Source organism: Giraffa tippelskirchi, chromosome 4 (genome assembly GCF_054371585.1).
Source record: "Giraffa tippelskirchi isolate mGirTip1 chromosome 4, T2T-mGirTip1v1.2.pri, whole genome shotgun sequence".
NCBI classification, from domain to species: Eukaryota; Metazoa; Chordata; class Mammalia; order Artiodactyla; family Giraffidae; genus Giraffa; species Giraffa tippelskirchi.
Window position 1 is genome coordinate 143,861,006 of NC_137278.1, and position 22,277 is coordinate 143,883,282.

A 22,277-nucleotide genomic window follows, 5' to 3' on the forward strand; every position below is an offset into this window, starting at 1 on the left:
GAGCAATGAAAAGAACTAGTCCAATCATCAGCATTAAATTTTATTTGTTCCCACCACCATCTCCCTTCCACCTCAATGTATGTAACAATATCAGAAACCTGATTCTTCCCTCTCTTTAGTATGTGACAGAAGAAGGTCAAAGATTATGCCTTCTTTAAGGTAACTGAAATCTAAGGACAGTTTGAAGATAACTTTAATAAAGTAGAATTTCAAATGTCTGACCTTCCAAACAACCAAGTGTTGACATGCACATCCAGGTCTTCCAGGTTGTTGCAGCCTTTTCCCTGCAGACGCCTTTACTTTCATTGGTTTGAATCTTAACCAGGAAAAAAATAAATATGTTGGCATTTCAAGTTACCATCCAAAGAGTAAAGGCATTTCCTTTACAAATAACAAAAACATTTTTAACCAGATGACAGTGACTCGATTATTTTTACCCATTTAAGACGAGGAGCAAGAGAGACTAACAGCACATTTCTCATTAGAGAAAAAGTACACTCTGCCTCTATAAACAGAAAATCACCACAATTGGCCCAAACACTCTATCCTCAATCATTCTGGTCTTCTATTGTCCTTTTGCCTGAGTTGTGCTGAGTTTTTTATTCTTCACTTTGTGCCCATGTGAAGTGTTCAGCCAGGCTGGAAGGAACAGTCAGCAGTCCCTGCCTTCTGAAGTACTCTCTAATATATTAACATTCTTGGGACTTCCCTGGTGGTTCAGTGGTTAAGACTCCTGCTTACACTGCAAGGGACATGGATTCGATCCCTGGTCAGGGAACTAAGATCTTGCATACTGTGCAGAGTGGCCCCCCAAAATAAAATATTAACATTATTTTCCTTTATAAAATATTTTTGAAGGCAAAATATGAAAAGAAAATCTTAGCTCCATTAAGAGATAGGCGACTCTAAGAGAAGGAGGTTTTCCCATCCAGTGGATTGTATCTCAATTTCTAAACAGCTGTTTTGTCTTTACCATTCTAATATTTATAAATATCGAAGTGTAGAAAACCCAACTTAACCTTATGAACAGTCTATTACTCAGTTATTTGTTAGAAATGAAGCCTCAAAGTGAGTAAAGGCTACCTTTGTGACAGTCTATTCAAAATCATAGATATCATTTTGGGTTAAATGTAGACTGTAATACTTATATGCAGGACTGATGTCAAGAAAGTGAAATTCTGGATGTAACAAAAGTGTTTTCAGGACCCATCCAGTGGCCCATTTTATTTAAAGAAAATTCCAGGCAAGAATAGGCTTCCCAGGTTGGAATCCCTGGGTTGGGAAGATTCCCCTGGAGGAGGGCATGGCAACCTACTCCAGTATTCTTGCCTGGAGAATACCATGGGCAGAGGAACCTGGAGGGCTAAAGTCCATGGGGTCACAAAGTGTCAGACATGACTGAAGCGACTTAGCACGCATGCTCACACCAGGCAAGAAAGGGTAGACAACCCCTTGGAACTTGCACTGATGGACTCTTTCGTGGATATTGCTGTGCAGCTGACTGATCCAGGAACCAGCCCTGCCAGGGCTGTCCCTTAGAACAGGGGGATATCCTTCTCTATCAGTGGTTCTCAACAGTGGCCACGCATTAAAATCTCTTCAGAGCTCTACTCACTACTGATGCCTGGCTCAGCTTCACATCCATTAAATCAGAATCTCTGGGGGAGGGATCTAGCCATCAATTTTCTTTAAAAGCTTTTCAGATAATTTTTATGTTCACTCAATGTTGAGAACAGCTCTAAGTGATTAGACTCAAATCCTAAAAAATATATAGATAGATCTTTTTTACCAAGAAGTCTCAGAATCTAGGAACTCAATTAATCAATGGTGCTTTTATTTGATATATTTGTAAGTTTTTCAGATTTAAGCCCAATGTAAAACCACACACATGTGCACACACACACACATCCAAATAATAAAAAAAAATCAAAGGGAATGAATCAAAAAGAACAGGTGAGTCTCATTTGGCATATAAATCTCTCATCAAGAAGGCTATTCAGGGGGCTTCCCTGGCAGTCCAGTGGTTAAGAATCTGCCTTTCCACTGCGGAGCAGGAATGGGTTTGATCCCTGGATGGGAACTAGGATCCCACAGCATGCAGTGAGGTCAAAAAAAAGTCAATTTTAAAAGAAGGCTGTTCAATTCAGGAGCATGGTAAGAACATCTAATACTGACCAACTATTAGAAGATATATGATAAAAACCTATGTAACTTCTAAGTAACTTGCAGTAAATCCTTTAAGTTAAAACTAAGTAAGAAAAAGTCCAGCTTTATGACTTACTAGCTCTCTGACTCATTCACTTAGTAGTTATGTCCGGTTACTGTGAAATCTCCTTGTAATATTTTCTTTAATTGTGATTTAAGTCTTTCTTTGCTCTTTAACCTTGCCCACAGTTACATTTTCTCTCTTCACCTGGGCTTTTGTAAATTCCTTCAGAGCCCAGGCTATGCACCCCTTGAAGTGCCTAGCATATTGTCAGAACTCCTTTGATATTTGCTGGCTGATTTGTACCTGAGAATCAGTCTTTTGGTGCCTAAACAGCCCATGGCTTCTCCTGGATAGGACCTGGATTGTCACCAACTGAATAGACAGAGCCTTTGAAGAGCAGACCCACACAGGTGCATGATTGACGGTCTGAGAGTTCAGTCTTGCTGACTGATAAATACCTGTGTATTTATCAACCCACTCGCACTCTGCTCTAGTCTTCCTACTGTGAAAGGTGACAAAAGAAATCAGAGAGTGAAACAGGAATCCTCTCCAACTTCCACTCTTAGTCTTCACAAGCATCATGGCAGACTCATTTTATGTTCTCAATTGCAGGTAGCTGAGCAGCTTATCAATCCTTTTGGAGAAGATGATGATGATTTTGAAACGAACTGGTGCATTGACAGAAATCTGCAGGTTAGAGAAGCTTTTCTTGCCTTTACAAACATTAATAATCTAAACAGACTCTGAACGCAGGCCTCTGAAGTTGAGAGCTTTAGCCACAAACGAAAGAGGTTTGGCTGTTCAGTATGTTGCTTCCAGGTTCTTTTGGAACCTTACAAACCTTACTGGATCTCAGTTCCAGTGAAATTCCATCCCTTTTCAATAGAACTTCAAGCCAGTTTTCTTTGTAAGTTTCTTTATTAGCTTTACATAGCCTCTTCCATCTCAGTACAGACCAATGTTTTAGTACATTTTTAACCTGTTTTCAATTGCCACCAAAAAAGATTAACAGTGACATAAAGTGGCAGCCATAATACAATAAGAGTTCCAAAATGCACATCATGTAGATCCCTACAGTCAGATGTCCAGCAGCTGGACACTGAGAATGTGGGGCCAGGCCAGCCTGTGTCTCAAAATCTCTCTCAATGGCACCAGACGGACCCCAGGGCTTTTACATTGAAGTATTATTCCATAGAAGTTATTCATGAAGAGGTAGCATGAGAGAATTTTGATTTCAGGCAAGATTCTCCTCTAACCATTCTCTTTCCTGAAAACCTAACTAAGAAAAGGCCTTCTGCTTGTCCATTTGTTTCAAGTCCTTACTCTGCTCTTAAACAGTATCAAACATTTTATACTGTTGGTTCACAAGCTAGCCCCCATACACAGAGGGAAAGGGGAGACCAAAGAGAAAGGCAGACCAAGTTAAGTTGGTAAGTTAGCTAGGGAACTTACTCAGAGGCTTGTCTTGGGTGGATACAAGGTGAATAGACCTCCACACCTACCTGCCAGAATACTAAAATTTGATATAGAAGCCTTATTGGGGTTCAGTCATGTAGTCAGTCCAGATGGTCTCAACAACACATTGCTCTCTCAAAATTGTATCCTTGAAACAGCTCCCACTATGGGGACAATGGGAGGAATGTATATTCCAAGGACAGGGGAGAGAAGCCCACCCCATTACCCTGGTGCAGCTCACAGATCATGACCTCTGTATGACCCCCAACAATCACATTGTCAGCCTGTTAAGGAGGAATTGTAATGCTTACACCACTCACTGTAAAAATTAGATTCCCAGACGTTTAATAATTTATTCAAGCATCAATTTGTCAAAGTCAAGAGAAGAAGACCATTATGACCGCAAGCAGTAAAGACTTGCTGATATATTTTTCTAAACAAACAAAAATTCATGGCAAATAAGAAGTAATATCAAGTATAAATGTATTTATGGAATCAATGAAATGGTATAATGAAATCTTCAGCTTCCTATAATATCTGGGATTATGTGGTTGCTGTCAGGATGCCCACTAGACAATTAGATAATTTTGAGCAAAGACTAAAAAGGTGTCTCCCCCACCTCCAGATAAGATGTGCTCCCCTCTGGGGTATGTGGCTTGATGAATCTAGTCTGGGCAGCTTTATGGCCCCGCTTACCCCCACTGCCAAGTGCTCTTGTACAGTGAATGACATGTACAACTCTCTGTAGCAGCTCAGTTGTAGCAAATATAAACTGTGGACATTTATATATTCACTGATTCACACTGTGTTCTATCCCATTCCAAACTTCATTCACCCACTGGAAATTATTCTTTCTTTATGAAATTCACATCAGAATTCTTCTAATACTATACTAATGATTTTAGGTCTCTCTTTTGGCTGTGGATGAAATGCACATGAGCTTACCCAAGATGAAGAAGGATATTTACTGGGATGATTCTGCTGCTCGTCCACCATACACACTGGCAGCTGCTGACTACTGCATACCCTCATTTCTGGGGTCAACCGTCCAAATGGGGTAAGTGCATTTCTAAAACCCACCAACATTTAGAAAATAAGTAAGTCACCGTTCTGATCTTTTTGTACTGTGGTCCTGAAGTTACTTTCATCAGAACTCTCAATTATTAATATCCTATAATGTTAGCCTTTTCAAATTTTCAGACATAATTAACATGTTCAAGAGAGTGAGAAATTAAAATGACTGTAGTTTCTGGTTTAAATGTGGAGTGTGTGTGTGTGTATTTGGGGGTAATTTGCATTTCACCTTGCTTTTATACTACAGCAAATTTTTCTAATAGTTGTGAAACTATCTTTTTTTTCCTTTTCCTTCCAACTTGGAGTAGTTATTTATTATTTAATTATGACCATCACAATGAAATGCATTTTAAAAAGTATTTATTGAGCATATACCATGTGTAGGCACTGTGCTAGACTATTTTGAGACAAGTAAGCCTTAAGGTAAATTTTATCAAAAGTTTCCTCAAAGATTATGCTTTGATCAAACTGACTTGTTTAGTGCACAAGCCAGTCTCTGTTCAGTGGTTTGAACATAACAATCTGTCCATATGTACTGTAAGCTTTAAATAAATGGGCTGAGGCCTGCAGTAAATCATGCACAGTTCTTGAATAATTTTATTAAATCTGATCATGTATTTGATTTTGCAGAAATGTGTGAATGTGGAGGAAGTTTAAGTATATTTGCTGAAGGCAGATGCCATGGTTTCCCAGTAACTTAAAAAGAAGAGAGTGGACAAATTTAGAAAAGTAAAAAGAACCCCTCCAAAAAATTATAGAAAAAGGAAAAACTTTTACAAAATTTTTCTTATAATTTTTGGCAAAACTATAGTTCATTTTTCCCTGAGGCCAGCTCTAGGCAGATTTATGAAGTGAGATCATGTCTAAAGTTGCCACCTGTGACCCTCTTTCTCTCCCTCTCACACCGTTCAGCCCTTCTCTTTCACTACTGTTAAAAAGCAAAATTCAACTGGGTAAATTTTTTTGAAATTCCCTCCTTAAGCTTTTTTAAAATTTATTTATTTTTAATTGGAGGATACTTGCTTTACAATATTGTGTTGGTTTCTGCCATACATCAACATGAATCAGCCATAAGCATACATATGTCCAGTCCCTCTTGACCCACCCCCTACTCCCCACCCCATCCACCCCTCTAGGTGGCCACAGAGCACTACATTGAGCTCCCTGTGTTTTACAGCAATTTCGCATTAGTGATCTATCTTACAGATGATAATGTATATGTTTCCAGGCCACTCTCTCAATTCATCCTATCCTCTGTGTCCACAAGTCTGTTTTCTATGTTTGCATCCAACTGAGTAAATTTTAAAGATCTTATTGCTTCATTCACCGATTCTTGAATTGGGCAGCATCCAATCTAGCAAAAACAAAGGAGCTCCACAGAATTATACAAATGAAAGCCTTTTATAGGCAGAAGGGAGCAAGAATAAGGAAGTTATACATGGCAAAAAACTGGGCTGTTTATTGCAAGGTCACTTTCCTATAGGAGGTGGCAGGGGTCTAACAGGCAGAATACCTAACCAGTGCTGATCAGGCAATTCCTGATTGACTGGCTTAAGATTCCATTTCTGGGAAAACTAAAACTGTAATTAAGTCTTAGTTTAGTGATACAGTGCTTAGCATAAGTGACTCCATTTGGGACCTGTTATCTTGTTTTTAATACTAATATGAGAATATTTAGCTTCAATCCAGTCCATATAATGCTTTACTCTTAGCTGAATGTCTCCTGCCTGCCACCTGCTGCTGCTGCTAATTCGCTTCAGTCATGTCCAACTCTTTGTGACCCCATGGACTGTAACCTGCTAGGCTCCTCTGTCCATGGGATTCTCCAGGCAAGAATACTGTTGTGGGTTGCCATGCCCTCCTCCAGGGGATCTTCCTGACACAGGGATCAAACCCATGTCTTCTGCATCTCCAGCATGGCAAGTGGATTCTTTATCACTGAGCCACCTGGGAAATCCTGAATGTCTCCTAGTCCTCATAAATAATGGTTTGGGGTGCTCTTTCAAAAGAACCTCTGAGGCTGAAATCCCTTGAAGACTCAAAGAAAAACAGGACTGAAAGTATAATTTCAGGCATTGTGGCAAATAATGAGACAACGTAGGAGTCAGGAAACTCGCCTTGCTGCTCTCCAAGCACAGCTTGGTAAAGGTGGCTACTCCAGGCTGGCCTTGTTTCTGCTTCTAGATGCCTGCTGAGCCTGGGCCCTCCTGTCCAGGGCCTCCTCCTGACCAAGGTACCCATCCCTACCCCAGCAGATTGCTCAGTCTCTATAAATAGTAATTCTCTGCTGTCTGCACATCTCAGTCTTTTGTAATATATTCTGCAGTAGCAGTTTCATGGATATCTGGCAACTGTCTCAGTTTTGAAAATTAATAGATGTTTTTCTGTCAGTTTGTTTTTAGATCACTCTATAAGCTTTAACCTTCCCCTCCTCACCCATCGTTGATTAATGCAAAGTATTTGAAGATCTGACTTGTAAATGAAAGGAGACCAGCACCATTGACAGGGCTGGGGAGTCATCAGGATGACTGTATTTGGACTGCAAGTGCCGCTTGCGTCCATTCCCGGGTGGCTCAGTGGTAAAGAATCTGCCTACCAGTGCAGGAGACACAGGTGATGTGGGTTCAATCCCTGGGTCGATCCCTGGGTCAGGAAGATCCCCCAGAGAAGGAAATGGCAACCCACTCCAATATTCTTGCCTGGAGAATTCCATGGACAGAGGAGCCTAGTGGGCTACAGTCCATGGGGTCACAAAGGGTCAGACACAATTGAGTATGCATGCATAAAATGATGATTTTTTTTGGGGGGGGGGTCTCAAGATTTAATCTTGATCTGCATATTCATCCTAATTATCATAATTTCACATCCATATGCAAGTGTCCGTATGTTTTAGAAAGTATTAAAATATGTATTTTGGGAATTCCCTGGTGGTCCAGTGGTTAGGACTCCACGATTTCACCATCATGGGCCCAGGTTCACTCCATGGCCAGGGAACTAAGATCCCACAGGCTGTGTGGTGCAGCCAAAAAAATATTAATAATAAAACAAAATATATATTCCTCCTATTTCTAAATATAGGAACATAGTATGGGGAATTTATAAGACCTTGGAGAAAATAGATAACCCAAATGACTATTGGGAAGATTAAACAAGATGGTAAGCATAAAAACATTCTATAAATAACTGAAGAGCATTATAATTATCAACTAGTACAGATCTCTTATTTGTGGATATCAAACTTCCACACAGAAAGACTGAACAAGTCTAAGCTATTTTTCATATGTAACTAAGCCTGGAAATTTGTCACAGAAAATAAAATGCTTGAAAGCAAACCAGGAGGTAATAATGAAGCAAACAGTTACCGGTTGTCAGAGAGATCCTGTAGTTAAGTTGGCATATTTACTACTAGATAAGATGACCGATTTACTACTAGTTATGATGGCCTATTTCAGTTCAGTTCAGTTCAGTTGCTCAGTTGTGCCGACTCTTTGTGACCCCATGAATCACAGCACGCCAGATCTCCCTGTCCATCACCAGCTCCCGGAGCCTACCCAACCTCATGTCCATCGAGTCGGTGATGCCATTCAACCATCTCATCCTCTGTCATCCCCTTCTCCTCTCGCCCTCAATTGTTCCCAGCATCAGGGTCTTTTCAAATGAGTCAGCTCTTCAAATGAGGTGGCCAAAGTATTGGAGTTTCAGCTTCGACATCAGTCCTTCCAATGAACACCCAGGACTGATCTCCTTTAGGATGGACTGGTTGGATCTTCTTGCAGTCCAAGGGACTCTCAAGAGTCTTCTCCAACACCACAGTTCAAAAGCATCAATTCTTTGGCGCTCAGCTTTCTTTATAGTCCAACTCTCACATCCATACATGACCACTGGAAAACCATAGCCTTGACTAGACGGACTTTTGTTGGCAAAGTCATGTCTCTGCTTTTTAATATGCTGTTTAGGTTGGTCATAACTTTCCTTCCAAGGAGCAAGCGTCTTTTAATTTCATGGCTGCAATCACCATCTGCAGTGATTTTGGAGCCCCCTAAAATAAAGTCAGCTACTGTTTCCACTGTTTCCCCATCTATTTCCCATGAAGTGATGGGACCAGATGCCATGATCTTAGTTTTCTGAATGTTGAGCTTTAAGCCAACTTTTTCACTCTCCTCTTTCACTTTCAAGAGGCTCTTTGGTTCTTCTTCACTTTCTGCCATAAGGGTGGTGTCATCTGCATATCTGAGGTTATTGATATTTCTCCCGGCAATCTTGATTCCAGCTTGTGCTTCTTCCAGCCCAGCATTTCTCATCATGTACTCTACATATAAGTTAAATAAGCAGGGTGACAGTATACAGCCTTGACATACTCCTTTTCCTATTTGGAACCAGCCTTTTGTTCCATGTCCAGTTCTAACTGTTGCTTCCTGACCTGCACACAGGTTTCTCAAGAGACAGGTCAGATGGTCTGTTATTCCCATCTCTTTTAGAATTTTCCAGTTTATTGTGATCCACACAGTCAAAGGCTTTGGCATAGTCAATAAAGCAGAAATAGATGTTTTTCTGGAACTCTCTTGCTTTTTCAATGATCCAGCAGATGTTGGCAATTTAATCTCTGGTTCCTCTGCCTTTTCTAAAACCAGCTTGAACATCTGGAAGTTCACGGTTCACGTATTGCTGAAGGCTGGCTTGGAGAATTTAGAGCATTACTTTACTAGCGTGTGAGATGAGTGCAATTGTGCGGTAGTTTGAGCATTCTTTGGCATTGCCTTTCCTTGGGATTGAAATGAAAACTGACCTTTTCCAGTCCTTGTGGCCACTGCTGAGTTTTCCAAATTTGCTGACGTACTGAGTGCAGCACTTTCACAGCATCATCTTTTAGGATTTGAAATATGTCAACTAGAATTCCATCACCTCCACTAGCTTTGTTCATAGTGATGCTTCCTAAGGCCCACTTGACTTCACATTCCAGAATCTGGCTCTAGATGAGTGATCACATCATCATGATTAACTGGGTCATGAAGATCTTTTTTGTACAGTTCTTGTGTGTATTCTTGCCATCTCTTCTTAATATCTTCTGCTTCTGTCAGGTCCATATCATTTCTGTCCTTTGTTGAGCCCATCTTTGCATGAAATGTTCCCTTGGTATCTCTAATTTTCCTGAAGAGATCTCTAGTCTTTCCCATTCTGTTGTTTTCCTCTATTTCTTTGCACTGATCACTGAGGAAGTCTTTCTCATCTCTCCTTGCTATTCTTTGGAACTCTGTGTTCAAATAGGTATATCTTTCCTTTCATTTTTTGCTTTTCATTTCTCTTCTTTTCACAGCTATTTGTAAGGCCTCCTCAGATAGCCATTTTGCTTTTTTGCATTTCTTTTTCTTGGGGATGATCTTGATTCCTGTCTCCTGTACAACATCACGAACCTCTGTCACAGTTCATCAGGCCCTCTGTCTATCAGATCTAATCTATTTAGTATTAGTTATAATGGCCTATTTACTACTAATTAAGATGGCCTATTTACTACTAGTTACTATCGCCTATTTACTCACAGGGATGGGCAAAAGCTAGGGTTTTTTAGGGGAGGTTTTTGTGAGACATGTAGCTGGACTCCGCTAGAACTAACTGCTCAAGAAACAACTAGGCAAAAGTTTACTTGGTCTTTACTTTCTGCACGAATGAGGATCCTAAAGGGGGGCCTCACAATCCAGGAAAGATCACTGCAGGATTTCAGGCTTTTGGAAGTCAGCATTCACAAGAATGTCCTCTTTAACCCATTAGCGTCACTTTTCCCCATGAGTATGTTATTAGACAAGATGCTTCTGGTTGCCCACGACAGAAAACCAACTCAAACTAACTTAAGCAAAAAGGGGTTTCTTGGGCCACGTCCAGAAAGTGGCCTAGCTTTGAATGTGGCGGGGTCCAGAGGCTCATGTATGTCACCAAGACCTGCACTGTCCTCTCTGTCCCTCAGTTCTACATTTCTCTCCACTGGCTCAGGTTCCGGGCAGGCTCTCCCTTCCTGATGGCAGACAGACAAGATGGTACCCAGCAGCTCCAGGTGTACAACCTATCTTCTCAACAAATGCTGTGGAAAAACCACATCTCTTTTCCAACTCTGTAAACTAAAGTACTGGATTCATTATGATTGGCTAGGTTTGGCGAACATGTCTGTTTCTGAACCAATAACTATCAACAAGAAAACACAATATTTTGATTAGCTAATGTTGTTTCATGCATCCATCTTTGGACCAAGGGGTATGGTCAGCTCCAACCAACAATATGGAGCAGGTGATGCTGGCAAGAAAGATGAAGGTGCTATTACAGGAGAAGTGTGAATGGTCTGCTGGGCTGGCGAAGAGAATAGGTGTCCTCTAAAATCTTAAAAGATAATTTGCTAAGCATCGAATTATTCACTCACCAAATACAACATCAGTACCAAGTAAATCATCTGAGTGAGTTTCAGGGAAAAGGCAGTAAAAGTAAGGATTATTGTAGCACAGGTGGTTGACGATGACTGAGCCAATAAGTTTTCCTTGCATTTGGATGAAGACTTGGTGTCAGCATGGTATGTATGCAAACATCTCAATGGGCATTTAAAATCCCCTTCCTGAATTTTTTTTTTAATTTTCTTATTCTTTTTAAGATATATGTTCCCAGCATATTTAATTCAGAAATAAGATTTCCCTCATCTTTTCCTATCAATGTTTCAAGTTTGTAATAACAATTCCCATGATTCAGAAATTCCAAAATGGAGGCAGTGTCTTTCAGTAACTGAATAACAATATTACTATCCAAGGGCAACTTGAGAAATTACTCCGCCTCATACATTTTTTCACATTTAGCATGCTACGCATTTCCACATAGAAAGTAAACTCCTTGGAGACAATTTCTTTGTTCTCTATATTCAGGAACATGTTCAAAATATTGCTGTATTTTCTACACATTTTTCAAATATACATTACTGAAATAAAGCAATTCCTCTCCTCATTTTTATCTCAAGTGCAAATTTAAATTATCATTTTCCTTGTGTCTTCACATATGGAGCGTGTTCATTTATTCAAGCAAAATTTTCTTTTAGGGCCTAGTATATGGTAGGTTCTATGCCAGATACTAGGAATAGGCAAAAACAAAAAACAAACAAACAAAAAAAACATGTCTTTTAAGCTCTCAGACATAATGAGACTAGTTATAAAACAATGTGGTAAATGCAGTGATAGAGAAATGCTGAGCGTTTTATGGGAATACAGTGACGGTATACTTCATGGGGTCTGATAAGTCAAAGAAAGCCCCTTTCAGTTGGGGAATGTAGTATGAATCTCATTTTTAAAATTTTTATTCTTTAGACTGTGAGATGAGGCATGTGGGATCTTAATTCTCCATCCAGGAATCATACCTGCATCCCCTATATTGGGAGCACAGAGCTAATCACTGAATTACCAGCGTCTTTAAGAATGAATCTGGACACTACTATATGGGCTTGCTTGGTAGCTCAGATGGTAGAGAATCTGCCTGCAATGCAGGAGACCCAACTTCAATCCCTGGGTGGGGAAGATCCCCTGGAGAAGGGAAATGGTTACCCGCTCCAGTATTCTTGCCTGGAGTATTCCATGGACAGAGGAGCCTAGCAGGCTATATGTAGTCCATGGGGCCGCAAAGAGTCAGACACGACTGAGTGACTAACACTTTCACTATATATAAAATAGATAACTATTAAGGGCCTACTGCATAGCACAGGGAACTCTACTCAATGCTCTGTAATGGCCTATATTGGAAAAGAATCTTAACAAAAGAGTGGAGATATATAGATAGACAGATAGATAGATATAGCTGATTCACTTTGCTGTACACCTGAAACTAACACAACATTGCAAATCCACTACAGTCTAATTAAAAAAATTAAAATAAGATTAAAAAAAAAGAATGAATTTGGAAGGATTTCCATGGTGGTCCAGGGGTTAGGACTTGGTGCTTTCACTGCCAGGGCCCAGGTTTGATCCTGGTTGGGAAACTAAGATCTTGCAAGCCACAAAGGACAATCAAAAAAAAAAGAAAATCAGTCAAAAAAAAAAAAAATGAATTTGCATATAGCACATAGACAGAAGTGGGGGGATGCAACAGAGAGTACATTCTAGGTATGAGCAAAGACAGAAAGGAATGATAGTGTATTCAAAGCAACAATTTTTTAAAATTTCAGCTTTATTGCAATGGAGTTGACATATAAAATTATAAGATAAAGTGTACATTGTGGTGATTTGATATATGTATACATTGTGAAAGAATTCCCCCATCTCATTAATTAACAAATCCTTTGCCTCACATATTTATCTTTTTTTTTTGTAAGAATGTTTTAAGTTCTACTGTCTTAGCAGATTGCAATTACACGATACAGTGTTATCAACTATATTCACCATGTTTTAATTAGATTATCAGAACTTATTCATCTTACAGTTGAAACTTTGTACCTTTTTACCTATTTTATCCCTATTTCCCCCAACCTCCTAGCCCCTGGCAGTGATTTTTCTACTCTGTGTCTCTATTGTTGTTGTTTACTCACTAAGTTGTATCTGACTCTTTGTGACTCCATGGGCTATAGCCCACCAGGCTCCTCTCTCCATGGGATTTTCCAGGCAAGAATACTGGAGTGGGTTGTCATTTCCTTTTCCAGAGTATCTTTCCAACCCAGGGATCAAATCTGCGTCTTCTGCATTGGCAGGTGGATTCTTTACTTCTGAGCCACCAGTGAAACGTGTTTCTATTAGAATAACAACTTGATACACAAAGCAGAAGAGCCAAGAAATGAATCTGGAGGGAGAGGTAAGGAAGGATCATAGAGGGTTCTAGAGCCTGAGTAAAGAGTTTCAGCCTTTTTCCAAAGCTATTAAATGACATGGTCACATTCGTGTTTTAAACAAGTTGTCCTAGCAACTGGCTGAAAGATGGATGCCTAGGGATAAGACTAGAGCCAGAGAGACCAGTGAGCAGGCCATTGGTATAGTTTAGACAGGAAAGCATGAGGGCCAAAGTAGCACAGTGCTTAAAGGTATGTTGACAGTGGAGGTGGCAAAAGGGACAGATTTGAGAGAGGAGAAGAAGTTTAAAGTGATGGAGTGATTGGTAATAAACTGAGGATGATAGAGAGTAGTGAGAAAGAGCTGCTGAAAGGGAAAAATATGAGCCAGCTTCCTTTCACATGGGTTGCATTTAAGGCATTTATGGGCAATTCACATGGAGATGTCCAACAGACCGGGAGCACAGAGATAAAACTAAGCAGAGGGATGCTTTTAACTGTTATCACTACGTGGGTGTGTTAGAACCGAAAGAGTGGGTGAGAGCACCCAGGAACCATGTCAAGCGAGTAGGACAGAATACAAAGGGTAGAACACTGTCACTTAAAGGGTGATCAGAATAAAGGGGTCCTTGAAAGAGAGTAGGAATGCTCACTACAGATGCAGGAGAAGATCCCCGAGAATGCCCTGTCCTAAAGACCAAGGGTGGAAGTTTCAACGTGAAGCCTGAAAAACACCATAGGAGTTTGCATTTTAAAGCGACTGGAGACTTAAGTGAGAGTGTGAGGCAGAAGCTAAATTACAGCAGGTTGAGGGGTGATTGGGAGGCAAGGAGATCAAGATTGCTAATGTAACCTATTTTTCCAATAATTTTATAATAGAAAAACTCAACCATATAAAGTAGAAAACAAACTATAATAAACCTCAGGTAGCCATCACCCACCTTCAGTTATCAAGTCATGGCCAACCTGGTTTCATACATCTTTTCACTCATCTTTACCCACTGTGAAGCAAATATAACCACAATACCACTTTCATGCCTTAAAAACAAATGACCCAAAACTCAAAATAATTCCTTAACTTGTTAACTATACATGAACTCTTTTTTTGAGAAGTCTGGATTGTGGAGAGGAGATACACTAGACAGTATCCAATGAGACAGAAAGTCAAGGACAATGTCATATTTTTTCATTGTTTTATAACATTTTAGGACGGGAACACCTTAAGCATGTTTACAGGAAAAGGGAAATCTGCCCTCCCTATGCTACCACCCATCCTTGGAATTACTTTAACCATCTCTATGGAATTGTACTTCACTGTTACACCCTGGTCTTGTCTGGACAGATCCACCAAGACTGTCTATGGTATTTACTGTAGCACTGCCCACTGTATGTCCACTGTATGATTTAGCATCCCTTTTACCAAAGGACCCATGGAAAAATTTATCTCAGCCATCAATGGGGAGAAAAAAAAGCTTTGCCTCTTATGGGTAACTCTTACACTAATTCTCTTACAGACTATGGACCTTATAATTGATGATGGTCTTTTCATTTTGGCTATTGAAAACTGAAAACCAAATCTAGAGTCCACCTTTAGTCAGTCTGTGAGACTTTTTGGCAGGTATCTCTAGGTACCCTGTCTGTTGGTCTCACTTTGTTAGTGTTCCTTATTCTTTGTTGTTGTTTAGTCACTAAGTCATGTTTAACTCTTTTGTGATTCCAAGGACAGTAACCCTCAGCCTCCTCTGTCTGTAGGATTTTCCAGGCAGGAATACTGGAGTGGGTTGGCATTTCCTTTCCCAAAGGATCTTCCCAACCAAGGGATTAAACTGCATCTTCTGCATTGGCAGGCAGATTTTTTACTACTGAGTAACCTGGGAAGCCCGTTCCTTATTTTAGCCCTGTCTTTGTGTATTATTGCATTGTATTATCTTTATAAGCCACCTCAAAGCCTTTATAAGATGAAGTAAGATATAATAAACAAGTCAATGTCTCTTCTCACTCTGAAAAGGGAATGAAAAAGGACAGGTAGAGTGAAGGGAGAGGAGAGGGAAGACATGGGAGCCAGGGGAATTGACAGAGAAGGGCCTAGAAAAACCTGGGGGGCAGCAGGGGCTGGGGCTGCTCACAAGGAGGGAGGCCTCAGAGCCTGAGTTGAAGGGAAGGACTGAGGATGGATGTTGCAAAGGGCAAGGGGAAGTGGTACCTGTGCAGCCAGTGAAGCAGGGATGTGTTCCCACCACATCCAACCATCATCATGTCTTTTTTTAATGTTTATTTTTATTTATTTATTTGGTTGCCCCAGTCTTGGTTGTGGCATGGGGACTCTTAGCTGTGGCATTTGGGATCTAGTTACCTAACCAGGGATCAAACTAAGCCCCCGGCATTGGGATTGCAGAGTCTTAGCCTTGGGACCACCAGGGAAGTCCCTTATCATACCTTAATTCAAAGAAAAATGTAACTGACAAAGCTTATCCTTCTCTGTTGAATCTGATTTAAACATTTTAAAAGATGTGTTAAAGGCTTCTGTTTTAAAACAGCATTTTACAGTTTCTTACACCAAACCAATGCTGAAGTTCCATCTCCCAATCCTTGTGCTTAGCACACAGAATAGAAATGCTTTCATAGATATATTTGTCTTGAGCATTTAATAAACCATGTTATTTATTGTACAGCCTCTAATCTCCACTTAGTAAACCATTCTATGAAATAACTGAATGAACAATGAAAAAGAATCTTTCCTATTTGAACTCCATTCCCATTACCACACCTAAGATGATTTCAATTGAAGCTCTTTAGTTTGTTCTTTGTCATAATATAGAATGCTTTTTGATCTGCTATTTCAATTGAGGCATTGTTTCATTAGCTTAACCATGGAAACACTAATAACCAAGATTAATAAAGCACCCAGAAGCAGCCAAGAGAAGAGTTGTCCATAAGATGCACATCAAGAAAACATACCCAAACCCTTAAATGAAAACATTATTAGGTCTTCTTCAGGCAGTAGCAGACACTTACGCTTGATAAACCTCATCTAAACAAATCAACAAAGGTCTGTCTAGTCAAGGCTTTGGTTTGTTCAGTAGTCATGTATGGATGTGAGAGTTGGACTATAAAGAAAGCTGAGCACAGAAGAATTGATGCTTTTGAACTGTGGCATTGGAGAAGACTCTTGAGAGTCCCTTGGACTGCAAGGAGATCCAACCAGTCCATCCTAAAGGAGATCAATCCTGGGTGTTCATTGGAAGGACTGATGCTGAAGCTGAAACTCCAATACTTTGGCCAGCTGATGCAAAGAGCTGACTCATTTGAAAATACCCTGATGCTGGGAAAGATTGAGGGCGGGAGGAGAAGGGGACAACAGAGGATGAAATGGTTTGATGGCATCACCAATTCTACGGACATGAGTTTGGGTAGGCTCCAGGAGTTGGTGATGGACAGGGAGATCTGGTGTGCTGCAGTTCATGGGGTCACAAAGAGTTGGACACGACTGAGTGACTGAACTGAACTGAACTGAACCAAATCAAACCTAGAATATTCAAACTCAAGTCAACTTTGCTGAAAATAAATTTCTCTTTAAAGCAAATGAAAAATAAGGTTCAGGCCCAGGCCACCACAGCTAGCTTGAGGGAAAATGCTTGTCTTCACACTTTACCATCATGAGTTCACTCTGAAATTATTATTTTTTAGATACTTGGATTTATCTGTTAGCACATACTTTTAAGGCTCTGAGGAATGGAATACATGGAAATTAAAGACCTGAAGTCTCATAACTCCCTTTAATCCTGTGTTGGAAATCAAAGCAGCCAAGAGTAAAGCAGCAAAGATCCCTTAAAGGCATTGGAAAAACCCTAACAAAATATTCATCCATAACAGCTAAAGGACTTGAAATTCTGGAGAAGAGAGGTTGCGCTGCTTAAGAAGTGAATCACTCAAGTGTGTTGTGCGGGGCATCCACGTGGGGCTGTGTTCACAGTGTGCTGCTAATCTAAGAGCAGCTCTCAGTCTGGCAACCTTAAGCCTGCTGACTGCAGTCCTCTTCAAAACGCACTGCTGCATCCGGCTTTCTGCCAGGATTCAAATATGTCAAAACTTCCTCACATGGGTAGTGTTCTCAAGGAATAGGTCTGTGAAGTCAATTAAGTATCCACTTAACAAAGAGGTTGTTGTTCAGTCTCTAAGTCATGTCCAACTCTTTGCGAGTTGGGTTGCATGGATTCCATGGATTGCATGGATTGCAGCACGCCAGGCTTCCCTGTCCTTCACTATCTCCCGGAGTTTGCTCAACCTCATGTCCATTGAGTCGGTGATGCCATCCAACCATCTCTTCTGTGTCATCCCCTTCTCCTGCCCTCAATCTTTCCCAGTATCAGGATCTTTTCCAATGAGTCATCTCTTCACATCAGGTGGCCAAAGTATTGGAACTTCAGCTTCAGCATCAGTCCTTCCAATGAATAGTCAGAGGTGATTTCCTCTAGGATTGACTGGTTTAATATCCTTGGTGTCCAAGGGCCTCTCAAGAGCCTTCTCCAGCACCACAGTTTGAAAGCATCAGTTCTTTGACATTCAGCCTTTTTTGTGGTCCAAATCTCACATCCAGTAGATGACTACTGGAAAAACCACAACCTTGACTATATAGACCTTTGTCAGCAAAGTGATGTCTCTGCTTTTTAATACGCTGTCTAACCCCAGTCTCTTATGTCTCCTGCATTGGCAGGTGGGTTCTTTACCATTAGTGCCACCTGGGAAGCCCTAATAAAGAGGAGAGATATTCAGATTTCTGTTAGAGTTCCTTCTGGTTAGGAGTTGAGGACTTTAAGATTTATTCAGTTCTGTCAAACTACAACCATGTACCTGGAAATCATTCCAAAAGTTATAAAAATATGTAGAAATAATACAATTACTTTTTTGCAATTATACATATATGTATTTAATGTGCACAAAGTATTTAGGATAGTACAGTACATTCAGAAGTATTCTTAGTGATATTAGTTCAAATTTATCAAAATATGTATTCAGGCAAGCAGACTGTATCAAAATGTGGTTAAATATACTTCTAGATGGATGTTTTATTCAGTAATCCCTTCTTAGCCAACTATATTCAAACATTTTAACTTAACAAGAAAATACATTATCTGATATATATATACACATATACATATGATATATATATATATATACACATATATACTATTGCATGCTTGTGCCATAAACAACCAAAAGTATTTCAAAATCTGAATCATTAACTTCAACAAAAATGTATTCTTGGAACATTGATTTTCGCTTAATGTACCAAAAAGGAAGGAGAGATGGAAATTCCCAAGGACGTGAATGTGCATTAAATTCGTAATTTTAGAACTTGCTCAGGGACTTTTTCATATACTGACACAGGGTCACCGCTGACGCTTAGTTTTCACTGTCTAAGTGGTGTGAGGGGTACAGACAGCTTCATGTCCTTTTTCTAACAAAACTCACATAGGATACAACAGTATTGAAAGGTGGGGACTGTAACTTTGGGCCACAATTTCTTTTTGCGACAGCCAGTGTAGACTGGGTCAGCAGAACCAAAGTGATAACGTGAGGCTGGATATGCCTGTTATTTAACCAGATTTGCCATAATCCTTGGTCCAAACTAGCAGACAGACAACAGAAAGGCCTCCGGAGGATGGCCAGCTCTCTGGGCTCAGCAACCTCCCATGATGCTTCACTGCTTAAAACTCTCTCATCAGGGAAGGAGCAGGCAGGCAGGTTGCTGGGTGACTACAACCTCTGTCAGCCTGCCTCTGTCAGCTTAGCATAAGAGTTTTTACTCATTTTATAAATCCCTGGTTAGCTTTGACAGTGATTCTGCAGTGCAGAAAGTTAAAAATAACAGGGTGCACCTCTAATGGTTTTGAAGAGTACTTTTGCGTAGCCCATGAATAAACACTCCTGCACACGTGTCTCTCCCCTGATAGATTTTCAGGCAAATTCCTGGCTCCCTCCAAGGCAGCTGCCTGAGTTTGAAAACACTCACAATTTGAAGACAATAAATCTGACATGAGACGTAGAACCCATTGTATTAAATATCACTTCCCTAAATTTCTCACTTCAGCTCTGTTAAAATGACCTCTTATTATTTTAATTTAAATTGTCAAAATACCACTTCAAAAGTGGCCACAGAGAAAGAAAGATAAACATCATCTTGTTTTATTGTTTGAAGTTGTATATTTACCTGATCACACTAAAGAGAAAGCAGTTTGCTTTGCAAAAGGCTTGCTTTGAAAAACTACATTAAATCTTTCAAGTATTGGGGGCTGTTTTGGTCTTTCCATGTTAGACACACCCCTAAGAAGTCTGGAAGTCAGCTGCCATCTTCTGCAATCCTGTGCCCAGCCTCTTCTTTGTTGTGGCAGCAGGAAGTGACAAGTGTTCTTCTGTACCCCTGAGCAACCCAGGCACCTTTTCAAGAGGTCTTAATTGTATCAGAGCCCTCAGATATTAGTTATTGGCCAGGGAGACTGTGGAGTTGGTGGTTTTGTAGGTATCCAAAAGATATTTTTTAAACCTTTATCATTTGATTTTTTATTTATTTATTTATTTATTTTTTTTTGGCTGCACAAGGTCTTCGTTGCCATGAGTGCTTTCTCTAGTTGCAGCAAGTGGAGGCTACTCTTCATTGCAGTGTGCAAGCTTCTCATTGCGGTGGCTTCTCTTGTTGTGGAGCACAGGCTCTAGAGCGTGGGCTTCAGTAGCTGTGGCGCACGGTTTAGTTGTTCTGCAGCATGTGGATCTTCCTGGAGCAGGGATTGAACCCATCTCCCCTGCTTTGGCAGGCAGATTCTTAACCACTGGACCTCCAGGGAAGTCCTCAATAGGTATTTTAAAAACTGTTTCTTTTTAACCCTTGAGATTAAATTAAGAATACATCCCAATTCTGACGTGTAGATGTGACTTGTAGAAATAACGCATGCTCTCCCTCCTTCCAGAACCAACTAGCCTGCTGAACTTAATACAACCTCTTCTCTCTCCCCCATGTATAATCCTCCTCCCTTTCAAAAATAGCCCAATACGTGCCACAACCTTTCTCATTCTTGCTTTTTCTACACTGATAATTTATATTGTGCCATACATGGTTTTTTTTGTGGGATTTGACAATGTCTGTAAACGGCACCAAAAACAATATTGGGAGGCAAGTGAGGGCAGTCCCACCATCTGATTGGTTTGATCAACTTTCTCTCAAAAAACCTAGTTCCTCCTATCCTTTCATTTGCCTTCCATCTACTCAACATCCTCATCTCATCATTAAATGACTACAGTAGTCATCCCTTCCAACATGTTAATTGTTAGGTGGCAGCTTGGAGGTATAGTAACATTTTAAAGGACACTCTTAAATTAGGAAAGAAGGGAGTGACCTTCAGACAGACTCTATTATTTCTTCCAACCATATGTAGTCAGTGGTGCTTTAGAAATCATCTCTGAAAGTTTGCCAGTCATTAGCAGTCCTTTTTATATTGTCTACTCTTCAAAGCTTTCCCACATATATTATTCCTTTTGAACTTCCAAACACCCTTGTAAAACAAGTTGAGCATTGTTGTCATGCTTAGTTTCTCATACATCACACTTAGTTTCTCAAGTATGATGCTAAGCCACAGGGAGGTTAAGTGACTCTGCAAAGGTCACACAGCTAATTAGCATCAGCCTGGGCAGCAGTCATCCTGGCTCTGCAAGCTCCTGAAATAAATTATCCTCCTCACCACAGAGGTAATTTTCAAATTCCATCCTCTGGACATTAATGGCTGCATGGCACTTTCCATGAATGTCCTCTGGTCTCTAATTACCTGCCTATCTCAGTCCGACTGAATTCCAGAACGTAAGACCTAGATTTTGCAGCTGACCTTCCCTAATATATAGCAATATAATGAGGGTGCTTACATTCTATGACATAATGTTTCTGCTATAATTGTTTTAGGGCATTTTAAGTGGTGTTGTATTTGAGCCTCAGGACTGTACTTATCCTGTACTAAAGGTACATTTTAAAAATCAAATAAGGAGGAGAAGAAAGTCTAAAAGGACTTAAAAGGTACTTAGGAATAAAGAGTCTTTAACATACTCTATTCTGCATCTGTTAAATGTTTGTTTTTATGTAATTGGCTGCCATGGGTGTTAGTTACAGCATTCAAACTCTTAGTTGTGGGATCTAGTTCCCTGACCAGGGATTGAAGCCAGGCCCCCTGCATTGGACGCACATAGTCTTAGCCACAGGCAAGTCTCTATTCTGCATATTTTAATCATTAAAGCATTTTGTTCTCAAACTGCAGTTTCTTTTGTCATATTGGGAACCATGACTGTCAGAGAGAGAGATGGGCCTTGGGGGCTGGCAATGAAAGCTTCCATCACAAAAACATTTGGAAGAAAGGTCATTAAGTCCATTGTGCAGGGGAGTTTCACTTTGGCTCTTTGATAACATGAAGAGCAGGAGGGCTTCCTTCATCAGTCCAACATGAGGTTCGTAAAACTGCCCCCAGATCACAGACCACCAAGTGTTCTTCCAAAGACCCACTAAGAGGTCTTTCTGACTAATGGTATGGAAAGTTCCCACCTCAGGTTTTTTATCCAAAGCATTTTTGGATGAGAACACTCAACAGTATTGCTCTCCACGTAGCTTTTCCCACTGGGACATGACCACCAATGACATGACTCTAGATATGCCCTCCACTCACAGAGACAACCCACAGCTGCTCACTGCCCCTGGGGTAAAGTCCTAATCCTTCTACCTGGTATATA

General features: G+C 40.3%; 1 protein-coding gene and 1 long non-coding RNA gene across 37 annotated transcripts in view; one reads left to right on the top strand and one right to left on the bottom strand.

The window, feature by feature from the left end:
• LOC145545364 (uncharacterized) overlaps nt 1-22,277 on the bottom strand; it is a 109,387-nt gene that overhangs the window by 52,917 nt on the left and 34,193 nt on the right. The window lies entirely within an intron of this gene.
• Nucleotides 1-22,277, top strand: part of BEST3 (bestrophin 3) — a 51,221-nt gene that overhangs the window by 21,397 nt on the left and 7,547 nt on the right. For 32 of the 36 annotated variants that reach the window (XM_081589725.1, XM_081589731.1, XM_081589738.1 and 29 more), the window contains 2 exons: nt 2,822-2,902; nt 4,570-4,721. In XM_081589725.1, the coding sequence (XP_081445851.1) occupies nt 2,822-2,902; nt 4,570-4,721 (233 nt within the window). Of the gene's footprint in view, nt 1-2,821; nt 2,903-4,569; nt 4,722-13,439; nt 13,541-17,201; nt 18,289-22,277 lie in introns of those variants that run through there. The other 4 variants (XM_081589762.1, XM_081589743.1, XM_081589742.1 and 1 more) reach the window with 2 other exon arrangements.